The 19,749-nt window shown below is 36.7% G+C and overlaps 2 protein-coding genes, 1 non-coding gene and 1 pseudogene across 3 annotated transcripts; 1 reads left to right on the top strand and 3 right to left on the bottom strand.

Annotated features, from left to right (window-relative positions):
• Nucleotides 1–19: 19 nt before the first annotated feature.
• On the bottom strand, nucleotides 20–92 carry TRNAK-UUU (transfer RNA lysine (anticodon UUU)). Its single transcript has one exon. It is a non-coding gene; the product is annotated as a tRNA-Lys (tRNA).
• Nucleotides 93–598: 506 nt separating this feature from the next.
• On the bottom strand, nucleotides 599–2,595 carry LOC126633972 (ATP synthase small subunit 6, mitochondrial-like). The gene is made up of 3 exons (XM_050304478.1): nucleotides 2,378–2,595; nucleotides 2,186–2,231; nucleotides 599–838 (listed from the first exon to the last, which is right to left on the bottom strand). The coding sequence occupies exons 1-3, from the start codon at nucleotides 2,496–2,498 to the stop codon at nucleotides 835–837; spliced, it is 171 nt and encodes a 56-aa protein (XP_050160435.1). The 5' UTR covers nucleotides 2,499–2,595; the 3' UTR covers nucleotides 599–834.
• A 1,352-nt stretch (nucleotides 2,596–3,947) lies between these two features.
• On the top strand, nucleotides 3,948–6,346 carry LOC126615098 (ankyrin repeat protein SKIP35-like). Its single transcript, XM_050282875.1, has 2 exons — nucleotides 3,948–4,126; nucleotides 4,221–6,346. Exon 2 carries the CDS (start codon nucleotides 4,504–4,506, stop codon nucleotides 6,106–6,108), a length of 1,605 nt encoding a protein of 534 aa, XP_050138832.1. The 5' UTR covers nucleotides 3,948–4,126; nucleotides 4,221–4,503; the 3' UTR covers nucleotides 6,109–6,346.
• Nucleotides 6,347–6,687: 341 nt separating this feature from the next.
• On the bottom strand, nucleotides 6,688–8,512 carry LOC126615178 (NEDD8-conjugating enzyme Ubc12-like; annotated as a pseudogene).
• Nucleotides 8,513–19,749: the final 11,237 nt, after the last annotated feature.

Genomic DNA, 19,749 nt, shown 5'->3' with positions numbered 1-19,749 from the left:
ATTATAATAAACTATGAGACGCCGTCTGTGGGAATCGAACCCACGACCACGTGGTTAAAAGCCACGCGCTCTACCAGCTGAGCTAAGACGGCCATTGTGCTAGATATGTTAATTCCAGCAGATTAATTTGCTTCACTTGGTGGTAAAATCGTAAAACGGAAAAGAAAGTAGAAGGCAAAATAGTTGTTTCAGTACTAATTTCCAGGTAAATTGCAATTGTGACCCACTTAAAGTTTGTAATCGTTCAATGACAACTTGCTAATTCACTTTACAAAATTACTCTATTTGTCTCCTATAAATCATTTTGGGTTATTCCGAAAAAATCGATAGAAGTCATCATTAAATTTATCCATTGCAAATCATTTTGGATTATCCATGAAAAATCTCGTATCTCATAGACCCTGAATATAATTGATTTCAAATGAATTGTTACCTGTAACACTTTACCGGTCGAACCATAAGGAATTCTATAAATTTAAAATTTCATCAGCATCCATACTAAAGTGTTTGCTATATATTTTATCCAAATGTGATTACCAAAACCATACATAGTTAACCAAAATCAAGCAAGACATCGGGGACACAATTGAGGCCGTAATTAAGGCGAAAAGACCGAATTTCCCCGTCGAAAAGCAGCGTGCATTTAACAAACTAAAGCAAATCACGCAGGGTTTTCTTCTAGAGCAAATGTTGCATAACGACTTGTTCTAAAAACTTATGTGTACATCATCATGAACCGTGCTAGGTTGAAAAGAACCAAGATAAAATAGTTATTAAACGCCTTTCGTCGTCTGGCCGACTGAAGTGCTGACCTACATTGGGTGCCCGGCTAAGTCACCTGAAAGCAGAACAAATACGGGCGCAATATTAGTAACTTTCTTTCCTTGGCAATCACATACAGATAAACAAAAACCTGCAAATAAATATCAATGGAACACAATAACAATAGCACATAGGCGATCTTGCTTCTGTGTGTAGTCAGGTGGTAACGTATAACCATTATAAAAAGGAAACTTTAACGAAAAGCTTCAGATACTGTTTACTTTAACGAAAAATCACATTTTTACACTAAAAAATCAATCATAGTACTATTCACTTTACCCTTTATTTTGTCATTTTCGTTAAAACTCAAAGTTTTCAAGTCTTTTTCCTTAGTTTTCCTTTATAAAAAAGATCTCAACTCAATTCCTACAAACTATGAGTTGATTGATAATACATAATCTGCAGCAAAGCTTAGCCGATTTGTTCAACTCAAGCATGCACACTCAAGCTAGCTCATCTCTGTGCAGTTTATTGGCCACAAATATACTGTTTGAAGGCAGCGACAAATGAGATGGTAATTTTTTAACAAAACACGTGATTCTTGAACGACATTTCAGATGACTGCGAGCTATTGGTAAGTCAATGCAATCAACAACAATGAGGGGTGCCTCACTCTATACGTATTGTTCGAAAGTAATCCAATAGAGTCTTCAATGCAACTATCCACTACGACTCATTATCTCAAACCACTATCCAGCACACATCAAAGACAATAGTGTGGGAGTAAACGGATAGCTAACCTTATTCTACTAAACAAAACTTGATTTCTTGCTTTTGCTATCATGAAATCTATACATTTATCTATGAGAACTCGGAAAGATATTAACAACTATGAACCGATTGACCAACTCAAAAGGAAAACCATTTATACAAATCAAGCACTACTAATTATATAACTCAAGCAAATTTATACATCATCTCGCCCTACTTTGTGCTGATGAATCATTGCTAAGGGCAGACTCACAAAAGAAAAAATACTGACCCGATATTCTATCGAGTTTCGTTTGATTCATATAATAGCAGTCCCGAATTCATTCATCCATTGTGCTAAAGTGAACATGAATGACTCATTGAACAACAAAAAACTTAGTTCAATTTCCAAACATTGCCCAAAACCACGAAATATCAATGCTGACCGAAACATTGTCGTTCATAAATTCAACCTCAATTACTAAATAATCACATTTCTTCTCAAAATCCACATTACATACACAAGCAAGTGAGAAAATCAGTGAAAAAACAAGTAACAAATTAACTAGCAGGGATTACCAGATTTTTTGATCAATGACTGATTGAGAAATTAATTATACTAAACTTAAGTTAGGGTGAAATTTTTGAAGATATTAGGGTTTCAGATGCGTACTTCTTCTTATGCCTCTGCACGAACGGAGAATTCTTCGCGTCCTCCTCTGCAAAATTTGTACAGCCCCAAATCAGTCCAAACAAAATCCAGCTTACTGAAATGCATATACATATGCAAATATACATACATATCTTTATATCTATATATGTGTATATATTCACAGATAGAGATAGAAAGGGTCAGATGGAGTACCGGTGAGACCGAGAGAGAACTTGGTGATGAGCGTGCCGGTGATGGCGAAACCGACCAGGAACGGCCAGTTCCGTCTCCACTCGCGCTTGAAGAACACCGACCATGGATCGAACTTTCGCATCTTTTTATTTTCCTTTCTTTTCTCTCTAACCAAACAGGAAGGAGCTGAAACGCTAACTCTGGTTGTAAACCGGATGTTTTGGTACGAAGGCAAAGGTTAATTGGGGTGTGTGACAAAATGACTTTTATATCCCCGTAGGCTTGGGTTTTTGGTTAATATTTCAAACTTTTTTCGCCTCGTTTACTAATTCGTAATAAGAAATGAAAAATTATATTTTAACTACAGATTACTTATGTATTTATTATTTATGGATAAATCAAAACACACATTAAAAGTGTCAAACGGGTGGGTCGGCACAAATGCAGTACATCACTTAAATAAGGCACATCACAACACGATTTGTAAGACATGAGCAATGTAGGCCTAAAATTTAGGTCCAAAGAGCCGACTAGCCCATAGCCCGTCGGGCTCATCATGGGTCGAGTACGACCTGCGACCCTAACCCATTTTGAATAATCTCACTTACTCATATTTTTTTCAATTACAAACATACATTTTAAGGTTAGTAAGACTTAATATTAGTGATATTTATCTTAATAACATGTTCAAATAAGATTTTTTGAAATAACTAAAGTTTGTTTTGTCAAAGTTGGCCCGTTTAGTGACTTGACCCAGCATGGTCCCGGTTTTAATGGATCAGGGCCGCGGGCGGGGCTAGACTTAATGTTGTATTAAGTGGGCCAAACAAAACATAATTCGTTTATTAAATGGGCTACCCAAACGTGACCAAACCCACGTGGGTGACTGTAAATGGGTCGGCCCAAGCACGGTCAAACCCACCTTTAACACAGAGTCTGTGCAAGCTAGAGAATTCTACTCCTCATTTTAAAGGAATTGGTCTCTTCGTCCGGGTAGTATTCTCATGGGCATTTTACTAATCAAATTGGTTTTAAATTTCGATTGTGTTAAAATTAGTAAACAGCTTATATAAGTCAATAGATCTCATATTTCGATACCAAATTATCTTGTAACAACTTTAATGAAAAATTGGACTGTGATTTTACATAGATTCAGTTCTAATTACGACTCAACAAACATGTCATAAGATTACTTTTTTATTTTTATACATGTAATGTTAGTGAAATCATAATACTAATATAGTGTCGTAAAAGTTGTGGGAGTGAATGTCTACATATTTTAGCCAAAGATGAAAAGTAAGGAAGACTTAAGAATAATAACATTGTTATTGTTGTATGATATTTTTCAAAAAGTCACGCATTTCACTTTTATGATTCTTCACGGATATAACTCTATAAAAGAAACATTTCATGTATGATCATAACACACATAAAAGAAAAGAAGTGAAAACAATAATATCAATATATCTTTCTGTCTCTCTTTAAGTGCAATTATTTTATGTTATAATTACGAAATTAAACAATGTGATACGTTGCACCGGCTAGCAAAAGTTAGCTTTATAACATACAGGACCTTTCCGAAGACCAAGGCATGACATACTTTGACTCAATAAGGAGGGAAACCATGAAACACCCAGTATTGACAAAGCTCTTTCTCGTCGCAGTCTAGTCGACCACAATCAATCAGAGTAGGAGGTTTATCGACGTCTGGGTTTGGTTCGCCGAAATTAGGGTTTATAAGTTTTCCGGTGATACTCCAACCATTGCCAGGTAATTCGAACTCGTGTCTCTGATTTGCTTGGTTTGGGTGGTCTCTCCACACCAGCATGCTTAGAAATTCATGAATTTTAGGGTTTGATTTTAGGTTCTTTGCTGTTGCCGGTTGGGAAATTTGCTTTCAATTTGTTAACTTGGAGTAATGCTCGAAGGAGAAAAAAGAGCAATAGGGAATAAATAATCTTTTGCAAACCAGCTTGTGATTTATGCATTTTTTGATCGATTTAATCAATTGGGTTTGGTGGAATTGAAATTCGGCAATGAGGCAATGGAGCAAATGGGTTTCTTTCGTTATCGTCTTATTCCTCTTTGATGGTTCTGTTTGTGAAAATTGAGTGATAGTTTGAGTAGATTTGTTTGTGGTCGATAATATGGAGAAAAGTGAGACATTTAGGCCAGTACAGAAACTCACAACGCAAGAAAGTAATGAGTGGGACAACTTGTTTCAGCGTGCGGTGAGTTTTTATGATTGGAAGCTATCAGAGAGCTTGATTCTGTTAGCTGGTCCACAAGCTCTGAATGATGCTTTGTGCATCACCTTGGACTCAGTATGGTTCTTAAGCACCCAGGAAGAAAGCAATGCAATCATGGGTCTGATTGAGAAGATCGTCGCCAATGGTGCACATGACTTCGGCTCAGCTGTTGTGAGGACTTCATTTATGGCATCGTGTGTTCAAGCTTTTCATGGCCGAACGACAAGTACTATTGCATGTGCAGTCACTGAAATGGCTCAAAGGTTACGTGATTTTGTCCTGGAATGCGATGGTCATGTGTTATTAGAGGGAGAACCTATTGCTAAGGAAATTCATGAGTTTATTGAATGGATAGGGCCAGGCTTCAATTTTAGTGGTCATCGGGGTAGTAAGGATAGAGCTAATTACAACGTACAGGCTGATGAGATCCAACTTCAGTTATCGGCATTGAAAACCTTTCTAGATCTTGCTGGTAACCAGCTTACATCAAAAGACTTCTCAATGGCCTTCTATGCTGCTTGCCTTCCCCTATATTTATCCTCTACTTCTTTCGATCTGGGTTGCACATCTGGGAATTGGGAAACTACTGCAATACCAGGTTTGTTTGGTATGCTGGTGAAAGGGGGTGTGGAGAGTGGCATTTTCAATTATTCTTTGGTTCAAGCGTCTAGTTTTGGGAATACAGAGATTGTGCGCATCATATTGAAGGCTGCCCGAATTAACAACCTGAACGTCGATGCTGACTGGGCATTTAATTTTGCTTGCCTGTACTCTAGGTTTGGTACTATGGAATGTCTTGTGGAAGAGGGTAATAACGTGGATTTCAGGACCCCTCTGTTGGGAGCTGCTAAGAGCGGCTGTAAGCCAGTGGTTGAGTGGTTTGTAAAAATGGGTTGCCGGGACACAGAACTGTGCATTGCTCTGGTAGCTGCAACTTCTAGCAACCAAGCTGATGTTGCAGCCTATCTCCTTCATCAACTTCCTGATGATCTTCTTGCACAACGAAGCTTTAATATTCTCAAGGCTGTTGGTAGAGTAGGCGGTGTTAATTCTCTTAAAGGTGTTGCATTTCTTCTTGGTTCTGATTTCTTAGGTGACCCTGCAACTACTTATACTGTTGCAGACACATTTGCTGGGTCTGGCGATGATGATGATGCCAATCCTGAGCTAAGGGCGTTTCTTCAGGAGCATTGGTCAGAAAGAGCTTTCTCAGACGGAATACAGCAAGGACAAGAACATTACATGAACATTGTGAGGGTTTTAAAGTGGGGTGAATCTCCCATCTGCTTGGCTGTTCTACCTCCCGAGTTGAGGGTAGCCATTGCTTACCTGCCACTATATAGGGAGTGTGTCAATGCAGCAGGCAGCCGTTTGGTGTCGCAAAGGTTGAGAGGGCAGCTTGTTGAAGCTGTGATAAGGCTTGGTGGTGGAGTGTTAGATGGGGTGAACCAGTGCAGGGAGCTCTTAGCTGTTTTGGAGAGGCGTCTTCCTCAATTTAATTAGCAAGATCTGTACTTTTTTCGGATTCTCGTTTCATCGCCAACGGAAGTATGTGGTGGGTAGTATCTAACAACAAATTTAGCTAGGGTCAGGGTACAAAGCTAGGAGGTTCCAAATGTTCTTTGCAACATATAAGATTGCCTTGTATTTAAGTATATCTTCACGTTTCCTTCTCCCTGTTAGAGTTTCACTCTTTCTCGTGGCAATTTAAATTTCAGTGCATATTTCGAATGCTTTACAACCCGGTACAACACATGAATTATTATTAATTTTTTGTTTCACACATATTCAGGTTTTAAACATCATCTTTGAAGAGAGGATTTTCTATGGTGTTCCAGAGTGAGGAGTAGGATTCTTATGTTTTCACAAGTTTTGTCTGATACTCCGAATGAGCAAAATTCTAAATCATGTGTATAATAGTTATGATTTTATACATGCCCTGTTTGGCGGATAAGATCGTAAATGATTGGGGTTGAATTGTTGTTTTATTAATAACTGCATCTCCAAATTATCTAACCATCAACAAACAGCGATCACGACATTGATTCAATTAAATTGAAATAGTAAAGTCAAAACCAAGCCTTAACATGATGCCATGTTATTAATGGAAGGAAGATCAAAATTACACTAGTACACACTCTCCTGCTACAAGACAATCCCCCACCAAGTACTCACCTAAAATGCAGAAAACACCCCAGAAACACACAAACCCCTTCAACCTCATACAACCATGGTTGGACCACGGAGAAGCGAAACCCTAGATAAACCGAATCAGTAGAAGTCGCCCGTTTTGCACCCAGGGAAATGGGCGCCTCCCACCCATATGTTTCCCTCGATCGATTTTCTCACGTTCAATCCGAACAATTTTGGATTGTCCCTCAAAAGATCTGCTGCTTCTTGATTCAAGGGGTCCTCATGGTTAGGTTCCTGCATAAAGAAATGTAGGATTTGAGTCCACAAAAGGTACACATCCAAATAAAACCTCGTAACAACAAAACGGATGAGGTGACCAAATATTTTGTGTTATGATTAGAGATACCGTGAACAGGTGATACAATCCGTAAATAACAGTGTTTATATTCAAGACAGGTTTCCAGTCTTCCCGAAGAATGTTAAGGCAAGTGTTTCCTTCTAAGTCGATGTTGGGATGGTAGATCTGCACAGATGGTATGCATTATACAACACCAGATATATATATATATTATGGTTTGGATCGTAAGTTCGTAACCAATAGACTCGAAAGTTAAGTTCCGATATAACTTAGGTTTCGTTACCTTGGTTTTGCACTTGACCTTCGGAGGCTCGTGAGGGTAGACTGCGGGAACTTTAAATGAGAAGACAAACCCACCACCCCTACGAAAAGAGGTACAAAATGTCGGATTCAGCAAGATGACATCGAAGTTGCAAAATCCAAACAACGTATAGAGAGCCAAATTAAGCTTCGGATCAAAGTTTACTTACATATAATATCCCCGATAAGGTGTAATGGTGATCTCAAAGTCCATCAAATCATCCTTTCCATTGGGGAATGAAATCTTGCATTCTTCTGGCATGTTCAACTCACTTATATCTACAAGACAACAACTTAATACAATTGAAGGACGACGACGACGACGACAACAACTCAAAGTCCATCAAATCATCCTTTCCATTGGGGAATGAAATTTTGCATTCTTATGGCATGTTCAACTCACAACAACAACAAACAACAACAACAACACAACAACAACAAAGCATTTTTCCACTAAGTAGAGTCGGCTGTATGAATCCTAAAACGTCATTACGCTCGGTTCTATGTAATAATACAATTGAAGGACTGGTTGAAAGAATTAAAATAAACACCGAAACATTGCCTTTACATACGTTGGAGTTAAATGTGTGTTTAGGAACTTAACATGCGTCATTTTCCCACTAAGTGGGGTCGGCTACGCTCGGTTCTGTGTCATAATACAATTGAAGGACTGGTTGAAGGAATTAAAATAAACACCGAAACCTTGCCTTTACGTACGTTGGAGTTAAACGTGTGTTTAGGAACTTAACATGCATGCAAAAGTATAACTTTGTACCACATTGCAGCAAATCATAACATATTTACGTCCTAAAATCGTATTTACCTCTATGAAGACGCAATTCTCCTGCACTTTGCTTCTTTACGAGACCATTCTCCTTTGCATTTTCAGCTGTTTCCTTTTGCTTTTCTTTCACTTTAAACAACCTAATCATGGTTTCTGTAATTAAAAGAAAAGCACACATTTAAAACGGATAAGAAGATGAACCATACATGTCTGTTGTATGTGTAAACAATTCGTGAACAAAAACATCGAAGAAAACCTGCTCGACGAAATGCCGCAGAAAAGCAAAAGCAAAGGAAATGGAATGGGAAAGCAAAGACGGGAGAGACACAATGAAGACGGACAAGGAATGAAACGGATTTATAGTCTTCCTTTCTTCTCTATTCTTGTCTTCCTGCTACTTGTTCTCGTGGCCACAGGCTTTCCTTTCCAAAATACAAATCATATTAACGACATGTCGTTGGCTGTATCTGGAAAACAAAAAACACTTTATTTTTTTTTTTTATTTTTGCAAATTGCATGTCTAATTTAATTACGTCTAAAATACTGACACTTTAAGTCTATAACTTTATTTCTACACTTAATATTTAACTACATGCAAAGTTGATGAAAGCTGAAAAAATGGAGATAATCTACCCAATGATATCATCGTTTAAGATAGGTGCGTTTTAACACTTTAATTATTTCTACACCCCCACATTATAATCTCACCCACCATAAAAAATTAAAGGGATAATTTGATTGCGGTCCCTAATTCTTAACATTCTTTGATTAAAACCTTAATAGTATTCAAAGTTTGATCAAGGTCCCTTGACTTTGTACACCTCATTATATTACTATTAATATTTATATTCTTATAGTTTTGACATTAATTGTTTGATATTTTAGGAGATTTATAATCCTATAAATTTAAAATCCCTCATTTTAATACTATTAGAAATGGTTATAATAAAAAAATTCAAACATTTTAATTGAATAAATGGATAAAAACTATGTAAAAATAAGAAATAATAAATGGCAAAAGAATGTATCCATAGTGTTAAAAAAATTGGTACATTTCACATATAACAAAGTGGTACATTAATAAAGAAGAAATGGGTACATTATAAATAAATTAGGATACAAATAAAAGATTAAAAATTATGAGTACAAATGAATTTTTAAAAATATAGGTGCTAAAAGAAATTAATAAATGGGTACAAAATAAAACTAAAAAGAAAATACTACAAATTAAAAAAAAAATGTTGCAAATTAAAAGTGGGTACAAACTAAAAATATAAATATATGATACAAAGTTTAGGCAAAAAACATAAATATACCATATGTAATTTTTCTATCATTGATTAAATATACAATGTCACGTGATGGTATACACATGGGTACAAACACAAATAAAACTTTAAAAAATATGGGCACAAAAAGAAACTAATATATGGGTACAAATTAAAAATGAAAAGAAAATTGGTACAAATTAAAAAATATTTGCAAATTAAAAATTGGTACAAACTAAAAATAAAAATATATGATAAAAAATTTAGCCATAAATATAAATATACTAATTGTAATATTTTTAACACAAAAGGAATATATTTAAAAATAAAAATATTTTATTATTCAAATAATTAATGATGTTATTAATACCCAAGGACCTTGATCAAAAATTGAAAATGAATAGGATTTTAATCAATGGAGTAACAAAAAGAAGGATGTGAACCTAATTTTCCCAAAATTAAAAAACTAAAATCCTATTAATCCACCCCAATTATTCCTAAAATAACCTCAAATATCTAAATCCATTTTTTTTTTCACCCCAACTGCATCATTAGTCGAACGGCCTCGATTTGAAGCTAGTTGACGTTGGCCCAAATGCCAAATTGCTTGAATTTCCAACAAACAGATTATAATTATAAAAATATGGTGAAGATATGAATCAAATTTGAAAGAGAGAACATGACTTGGTAAAGGAGGTGATAGGTGATGTTCATAGAGAGGACTTGGGCCCTATCATCATTCGATTTGCACGCAGTAGATGTAGATGGAATTTCAAGGAGAGAGCCTTTCATGTCCAATGGCGACTGTTAAACAATCTTTTGGTTGACAAAGAGAGTTCTTTTAATAAGTAGTTTAGATTTAGGTAAAACAAAAATTATCAAAACAAAAAAAAAGGTTCAAATATCTTTAAATTTATGTTTTAAATCATTGATTGCAAGTGTTTAAACACGAATTATAATAGATTTTGCACGAAAAAAAATATTATGAAGAATATGAATATAATAGTTTGTTGTAATTGTAGGAGAAATTAACAAAAAGGCACGAAAATGATTCAAATTCCTAGGGTGCCAGAAAGTCAAGCTGCTCTTGCTTTTGTTCTCTTTGCTCTTTAGAAAAGGGTTTTTGTGAACAAGGAAGAAGGCACATCTTTAGCTCCAATGGTTGAAAAAAAAAAAAATCTCATAAGAGAGGAAAACCATTCTCATTACCGTGGTCGGGTTTACCATGTGATTGGGTCTAGAGAGAGTGTGACAATCAATTACACTAAATCATTCGAAAAAGGATGGGCAAGGAAAGTTAGCCCCAAGAATTTCAATCATTTTTGTTATTTCTCTTACCACTACAACAAACTATCATATTCAGTTTAGCATGCAAGAAAATTCAGAAAACAAAAACAAATGGAAAATTGACAATGACATAAAAAGACAATGAGTATAAATATTGGGTTGCCTCCCAATAAGCGCTTGCTTTTACATCCGCAGCCGGACGGTACCAAGAGTAATCATCCAAGGAGAGATGGTTCTTGGCTCTGCAAAAGATCTTGACATAGAGCTGGTTCTTGGACCTTCGAGTATGCATATACTACGAAGAGTACCTGACACAAAAACAAAAATAAAAACAAAAACACTAATTAGACAAGAAAAGAAAACAATAGAGAACTAAGTAATTAGAAATAACAATCCCCGGCAACAGCGCCAAAAATTTGATAGGATTAAAGGCACACCACAAAGTAGCACACAAATGTCCTATTTATTTTCCTTATTAACACTAAGATTTGTCAATTGTAGCATATGAAAATAAGGGTCTTTCCCGCAAAAGATTGTTTTATCTAACTATTTAAAATGTCACAAAAACTGGTTGTTGTCCCTACTGACCAGCCACCGAAAAATAATTATTAGACCGACTTACACTTATCTAAAGTCTATGAAATTTTATATGAAGATACTAGACACACAGATCTACACTTACAAATTTTTGGGATTTTTGGAGTTGATTTGCTATTTAAATTAAATCGAACAAAAACAGGACAAAAATAGATTTTAGGTAGTTCACAAATTAAGAAAAACGAGTTAGGGGAATTGCTATCCACCACCAAATAATCATGCAAACATGTTATGTTTTATTCAAATTCCTTTTATTCCAGGATGAAGATGCTCAAGTTGGCTCAATTTTAGAACTCAACCTATTACTCTTTCTTATGTAATATGTTAAGAGAATGGTGTTTTCAACTTAACTTAGTCCCTAGCATGCAATCTATAACGTGTTCATAGATTTAACAAGTAGAAATCATTAAGAACAAAAAGAGTTTGAGTCATCACAAGGCATCGTAAGTACTGGCGTTGTCTTACTTATTCTAGAAATTGGTTCACATGTTAATCGCAATTAACAAGTACTACTCTAGAACATATGTAGGTCTTCATTCGACAAGGGCAGACACACACATATTCATAGCGTTATAATCCTACATATGCTTACTACGTATGCATCCATAGAAAACAAATAAAGAATTCATCAATGAGACAAGTAGTGAACCAATTTTCGTCCATTCATAAAAGTTCAAATGAAATGTCATAACAAACTTGCAATCATATTCGGGGCTTCAAAACAGCCCCTAACTACTAAAAATTTAGTTACACACAATCTTTAAGTTAAAATAAAAGATAGACATGAGTTTGAGAAGATAGAACCGAAAGAAATCAACCGAGGCCTCCTCCTCTATTTCCTTCATTCCCTAACGCTGCTTTTAAACCAATTCTTGCTGCATCCTTTTCTTCTCCTTAACTCACCCGCTAATAGCCATTTAGTGATGACAACAAGTGAGAGGAAATTGTAAAACAATTGTAACTCTTTGGGTAGCCTTTATGCCAATTACTCCCACTTAATTCTCATCTTTTTTTCCATTTCCTCTTATATTTGAATAGGTATCAGCTGACTTGTTCTTGGCTGCATCAACTTTGGCTATTAGATTTATTGGGTTTATTGCTTTCATTGCAGTTACAAACTGCTCAGCCTCTTGGTAACCTTTCAGTGTTAAAACGGCCATAACGTCTTCTAGAAAAAATGATATTAACAATCCGTGAAATGCTCCAGAAAATAGACATCCGTAGATTTCCAAGCATATAAGGCTCATTCTCTAATTCATTATGAGCTATTCACAACTTGCTTCCAAAGTCAGCTGATCTGCACAGGCATTTTTAAGGAATTTGTTACTTAAAATCCCACTTGTGCTATTTTACTTTTATTTGCTTGACACATCCCACAAAACACAAAAACAAAGTAAATAGCTAAAAAATACAAGGAACTAACTAAGAAAAGACAAGTGAATTTGATGTAAAATATATATAAACATGAGCTTATCACCTACCTAGCACGAGACCTTTTGAGAGCTCACTGGCTTCAGAATTCATCGGAACTCGGAAGTTAAGCGAGTAGCGCATGAGAGCACTCCTATGATGGGTGACTCACTGGAAGTTCTCATGTGAGTTCCCAGAAACAAAACCGTGAGGGCGTGGTCAGGGCACAAAACGGACAATATCGTGCTACGGTGGTGGAACGGACCCGGGATATGACAAAATGGTATCAGAGCCTAACTCTGGTCGTGGTGTGCCGACGAGGTCGTCGGGCCCCTTAAAGGGGTTGGATTGTAACATCCCACATCACCCATGAGATTGATCCTTAAATGTATATTCTCATCCCTACCTAGCACGAGGCCTTTTAGGAGCTTACTGACTTCGGAGTTCATCGGAACTCGGAAGTTGAGGGTAGCGCATGAGAGCACTCCCATGATGGGTGTTCCACTGGGAAGTTCTCGTGTGAGTTCCCAAAAACAAAACCGTGAGGGTGTGGTCGGGGCCCAAAACGGACAATATCGTGTTACAGCGATGGAGCGGGCCCGGGATGTGGTGGACCTCGGGTCGGGATATGAGATTTTTTCACAAAAATGCAAATTTTTTATTTTCACAAAATATTTTTCCCGAGCATTTATTTAAACTTTTTAAGGATTTTGGAAGTAGTTTTACAATTTATTGAGCAACAAATCTATATTTAGTGGAATATTTAAGCCGAAAACTAAAAAAATAAGTTAAAAACATAGTAGTGAGGCCTAAAACATTGTCAAATGGGGTTCTGCACTCAAGAATCTCAACGGAAAGTCTCACCTTAATTTTCAAAACTTTTTTTTTTTTATGAGTCCAGGGTATCCCCCGCACGTAGGTGAGGACTAATCCTTCAAGCTGGGTCGGACCCCATTCGCGGGGCAAGCTATTCCAATGATGGCTGCTTCATTCACAATGCTCGAACTCGAGACCTTGCTTAAGGGGAACAAACTCCTTACCACTTGAACCACAAGCATTGGTTAATTTTCAAAACTTCACAATGAGGCGAATGTGACAATAAATTGATTGAACAGTGATTTATGTACGAATGTGCAAAATCGATTGAAAACCGTGAATATTTAGCAACGTTTCTTTTGTAAGAAATGCAAATTTTTTATTTTTGAAAAATATTTTCCATGAGCATTAAGGAAATCTTTATAATGTATTTGGAAGCGGATTTACGATTTACTGAGCAACAAGTGTATATTTCGTAGAATATTTAAACCCAAAAGTAAAAAAATTAGTGAATAATATAGAGATGTTAAAATGTATATTTAGTGTATATTTTTTAATTTTCTTTTTTAAATTAGAGATGTAAATATCACATGTTGTTGTGGTTAAAAAAAAAAACAGCAAAAATTTGTTTTGTTAAATAGTCTTTCATCGTCTTCTGATTGACAAGTAGGATTCTTTTAATATGTAGTTTAAATTTAGGTAAAAGAAAAATTATCAAAACAAAAAAAAAGGTTCAAATATGTTTAAATTTATTTTTTAAATAGTTTATTACAAATGTTTAAATACGAATTATAATAGATTTTGCATAATAAAAATATTTTGAAGAACATGAATATGATATTTTGTTGTAATGATGGGAGGAATAAAAGAGAATTAACAAGAGGGCACAAAAATGATTCAAATTCCTAGGGTGCTCGAAGGTAATAATTCGAAAAACTTCTTTTTACACTTATTTCGAAAGCCCATTTATTCATACGTAACTAGCAACATGTTTACACACTTTGTGTGTGTGAAATGTTTTGTTTTTGTGTTTTGAGAGAGAGAGAGAGAGAGAGAGAGAGAGAGAGAGAGAGAGAGAGAGAGAACGTGGGAGTGGAAATAAAAGTTTTTATTTTCTTGTTTTTTAATATTGGATATATGCTGATCACATGTAAGGTATTAAATATTGATGATGTCACATCCCCGCTCGGGTCCATCACATCCCGAGCCTGTTCCACCACAGTAGCACGATATTGTCCACTTTGGGCTTACCATTCCCTCACGGTTTTGTTTTTGGGAACTCACGAGCAACTTCCCAGTGGGTCACCCATCCTGGGAGTGCTCTGGCCTCCTACTCGCTTAACTTTGGAGTTCCTACGGAACCCGAAGCCAGTAAGCTCCCAAAAGGCCTCGTGCTAGGTAAGGATGAGAATATACATTTAAGGATCACTCCCTTAGGCGATCTGGGATGTTACAATCCACCCCCCTTAGGGGCCCGACGTCCTCGTCGGCACACTTCCGCCTAGAGATTGGCTCTGATATCATTCTGTCACATCCCGGCCCGGGTCCACCACATCCCGAGCCTGTTCCACCACTGTAACACGATTGTCCGCTTTAGGCTTACTATTCCCCCACGGTTTTATTTTTGGGAACGCACGAGCAACTTCCCAGTGGGTCACCCATCCTGGGAGTGCTCTGGCCTCCTACTCGCTTAACTTTGGAGTTCCTACGGAACCCGAAGCCAGTAAGCTCCCAAAAGGCTTCGTGCTAGGTAAGGATGAGAATATACATTTAAGGATCACTCCCTTAGGCGATCTGGGATGTTACAATCCACCCCCCTTAGGGGCCCGACGTCCTCGTCGGCACACTTCCGCCTAGAGATTGGCTCTGATATCATTCTGTCACATCCCGGCCCGAGTCCACCACATCCCGAGCATGTTCCACCACTGTAACACGATTGTCCGCTTTAGGCTTACCATTCCCCCACGGTTTTGTTTTTGGGAACGCACGAGCAACTTCCCAGTGGGTCACCCATCCTGGGAGTGCTCTGGCTTCCTTCTCGCTTAACTTCGGAGTTCCTACGGAACCCAAAGCCAGTGAGCTCCCAAAAGGCATTGTGCTAGGTAAGGATGAGAATATACATTTAAGGATCACTTCCCTAGGCGATCTGGGATGTTACAGATGATATCGGAAATATCGGTAGTCTAAAAATACGAAAATTTCGATGGAAATATCGGTATATTATCGATATCGATAAAAATTGAATAAAAACCACGGAAATTATAAGAAAAACTTGGAAATTTTTATTGAAACTTTGCAGAATATTTATTTAGTCAATTATCTATTAGTTTATCACAAAAACTTGGAAGCAAATGTATTGCATGATAGATATAACTGATTTAAGTTGATTATATAGAGAGCTGGCAAACATTGTGAGTGTAGAAAATATGTAGTAATTAATAAAAGAAATTTAAACACACTATAATCATTTATATATAATGAATTAGTACAATATTTTACACTTTATACATTGCATGGTAAGATACATGAGTGACTTAGCAAGGTCAAAAAATATCGATGATATCAGAAATATCAATAGTCCAAAAAAATATCGGTAGTCCAAAAACACGGAAATTTCAATTGAAATATCGGGATATTATGGATATTTTAGACCATAAGTGAAGTTTTAATAAAAAAAACAAAATTTAGTTTTGGTGAAATTAAATTATTGTCTATAATTTTTTCTATGACAAAAGATTAAATAATCTCTTCATCATCTTTTGTTTGACAAAGAAAATTCCATTAATATGAAATTTATATAAATAGACATGTTGTAAAATCGACTATGGGTGCAGTGGAATAAATGAAACAAGACACAAAATTTACGAGGTTCCTCTACAGTCAGTGTGACTGGAGTACGTCCTCGGGGCAGCAGTGGTGCTTTCATTATAATTTGAAATAATAGGAGTACAAAGATAACTCTCTCTATTATCTCCTCTCATCTTCCTCTATTTTCTCTCTTCCTCTTCCTTCTCTCTCTTCCTCTTCCTTCCTTCCTCTCTTTCCTTCCCGTGAACTCTCTCATTCATCTATCTATTCTTCCTTTATATAAACAAAAGAAAGCACTATTCACTTTACAAATTTTCCACAAATGAATAGTGAAAATATTGTGCATAAATAATAACAAACTATTCATGTGGACCATCCACATAATATTTACAACACTCCCCCTTGGATGGCCACAAGTCTTCGATTGACTCGTTAAAATCTTGATATGTCTTGGATGCTCCCCCTGATGAGTATCTCCCCCTGATTTCAAATCATTTAGGTTGATCGTTGATTGTTCTGCTTTAGTCTCTTAGTAAGAAGAGTTGCTAAAAGAGTTGCTTTACTTATTGTTAACTTTCCACAGCCTTTTTCTTGAACTGGGTTGTAGGACTGTCTGCTAGACTAGCATCGAAGATCAGAATTTACTCCTTTTATTTGGAGCAGAATTTGATTCAAGAGTAATGAACACTTGATCTTGAATCGGACTTGTGATTTCTTCAAGGACCTTCGAAGCTTGATCTTGAATGAAATTGGACCATGAGGAGCTTCACGTGACAAGTAATATTCGGCTTAGTTGGGGATGAATCAGCATATGTTCATTGCACTTGTCTCCACATGCTTCAATGCATCATTTTCACTTTCCTTACTTGCTCCCCTTGCTTAAGTAGTATTTTCACTGCTTTTCCCCCCCATGCATATGTGGCATCTTCTCTTGTAGGATTTGTCCCCTGGTGCAGAAGTGGAATGCAAACCCTTGCATTTGGATGGTTCATCACTTCTTGGTGACTGGAGACCCAGTTCCAACAACAGTTGAAGATGACTACTCGAGAGCTAGGTAAGCAATCGGGAAAGGTTCCAAGCAGTTTGTTCCTTACCTGGAGTTTGAGTGGAGGTTCCGACATACTGCTTTCTTTATCCTTGTCTTTGCAGGTAAGAACAAGGACAAAGGAAATGACAGGGAGATTGCATGATATGAGATAATCTTGCTCTGGTCCCTGAAGATATGTGATAATCTTGCTCTGGTGTGACATGTTTGAAGAGGTATTCTCGGAGAGGAAGAAAACTGAGTATTTCGAGATGCTATGTTGAAGATGCATTCTCGGAGATGAGGAAGAGTTAGGTATTCTTGCAGTGTTGCGGGTCTGCCTTGTTATGGAGAACAGAGGTCGACATATATAGAGATTTCTCAATAGCAAGTGGTGGTGCTGTGCTTTTACTCTTGTCAGCAACTGTGGTGTAAATAGAACAGTAAGATTTACGCGTTTTCAACTTTGTCAGAGATCTTTGACAAAATTGCACGCGACATCTGAAAAAGCTAGGATTACGTCTGAAAAATGCCAACGAACTTTATTCAGAAAAATCTGGCTTTTGAAATTCGGAGAGCGGTGCCTCTTCGATCTTTGAACAAGTGGTTATGCTGCCTCTTCTTTTATAGAGACATCAATTGTGTTCAAGAGTATGCTTAGAAAGTTGCTGCCTGTAGAAATTTCCTCTATCTTGCACTTCTGAAATTTTATTTGACCTCTGTTTTTCCTTCATCATTTCTAAAAAATGACTTGCCCATCTAACATTTGATTAGATTTGAGTCTTAGGAGTGATACAGACGAGCAGCGTCATGATAATATACGGCGCCCGTCCTTCTTATCTTCGAATGGTCCTCTTACGGTTGGGGACTCTGTGATGAAGAATAACATAACCGCTACTGTGGTAGCTAGGAATCTTCTCACTCCAAGGGATAACAAGATCCTTTCAGAACGGTCTGAAGAGTCGGCCGTTCAAGACTCCTTGGCTCTCAGTGTTCAGTGTGCTGGCTCTGTGTCCAATATGGGCCAACGCCTACTTGCTCAAACTCGCCAAGTTGAATTATTGATGGCAGATGTGGCAAGTCTTAAACAAGAGATCAGAGGGCTCAAGCACGAGAATAGGGTGTTACACGTGCTTGCAAATAGTTACTCTACGAGCATGAAAAGAAAGCTCGACCAACTGCAGGAATCTGAAAGTCGAATTCAAAGTGATCACCAGAGGTTTGTTGCTAGATTCCGAAAGCAACTGATGCCTTCCCCTTCTGGTGTTTTGCTAAGTACTGGGGTGCCACATGATCAATCTCCAGTGCCTCCCCCTTCTAGGGTACTTCCGAGTACTGAGGCTTCACATGAGCAACCTTTGTGAAGGCTCCATCCTGTTTGTTTGTTTTAACTCATGTGTATGTATATATCTGTAATTTCTTGGAGATATTAATAAATAAGCTTTATTTCATTCAATGTATTGTGCCAAATACAATAAAGCATATACTTCACTAAGATGTGGTACTTCTGGACCAAATATTAATTTATCTTTACCCTCACGAAGATAAATTATTATTCTTAGTGTCTTCATCATATGAGTATTCAACTCATAATCTTCAATCCATATGGTTCTTTTAATATCATAAACATCATGGATAAGATTCGTGTTGGTAGATTGTTCGATCTGCAGCTCGAGACAATAATTCCTTTAACACTTTATAATTTTTCTAGACTCTTCAGGAGTCCCAATTTAATATCATCAACTCTTCAAAAGTTCTAATTTAATGTCATTGACTCTTGCAAGAGATTTTAGTATGTTGCAACAATATCATACTGATAGTACTCACTAAGGCAATTTATATCATCCATTGATATTGAGTATATATTTTATGATTTACCCTTCAGGGGCTTACTTCAAGCAATTTGAATCCTTCAAGGATTTTCTACACTTCATGACACATTTTCCTTTGGAATTTATACAGAGCAATTTGCTCCCATGTATACTTGAGGGATTTACTTATGAAGATATAATGTGGGCGACTCACAACCCTTCGTATATAATTCTCCATTCATATGAACTTGTTTACAACCTTGTGTCATATCATGTGAGTGTATTTCACTGTATTACAAATGCCCAATGTAACCTCCTGGGTTCAACATCTTTTGGCTATTTGTATTGTATTCAAATATATATAGGTTCATTTGCCCACGTTCTTACAAAATTGTAATGGAATTGCCTTTCTCCATTTTGGCCAATAATTTTTCTTTTGTCGACGAACAAAAGAACGTGACTCAATATTAACACAGCTCATTGATGAATTTAGTAGCTACTTGTAAAAACCAAAATTACCATTGGTTATCATCAATCTGTGATCCCAT

The sequence above is a fragment of the Malus sylvestris genome, chromosome 1 (genome assembly GCF_916048215.2).
Source record: "Malus sylvestris chromosome 1, drMalSylv7.2, whole genome shotgun sequence".
Classification (NCBI taxonomy): Eukaryota; Viridiplantae; Streptophyta; class Magnoliopsida; order Rosales; family Rosaceae; genus Malus; species Malus sylvestris.
The sequence above is the reverse complement of the archived record's forward strand: the minus strand, read 5'-3'. Positions and strand labels throughout refer to the sequence as shown.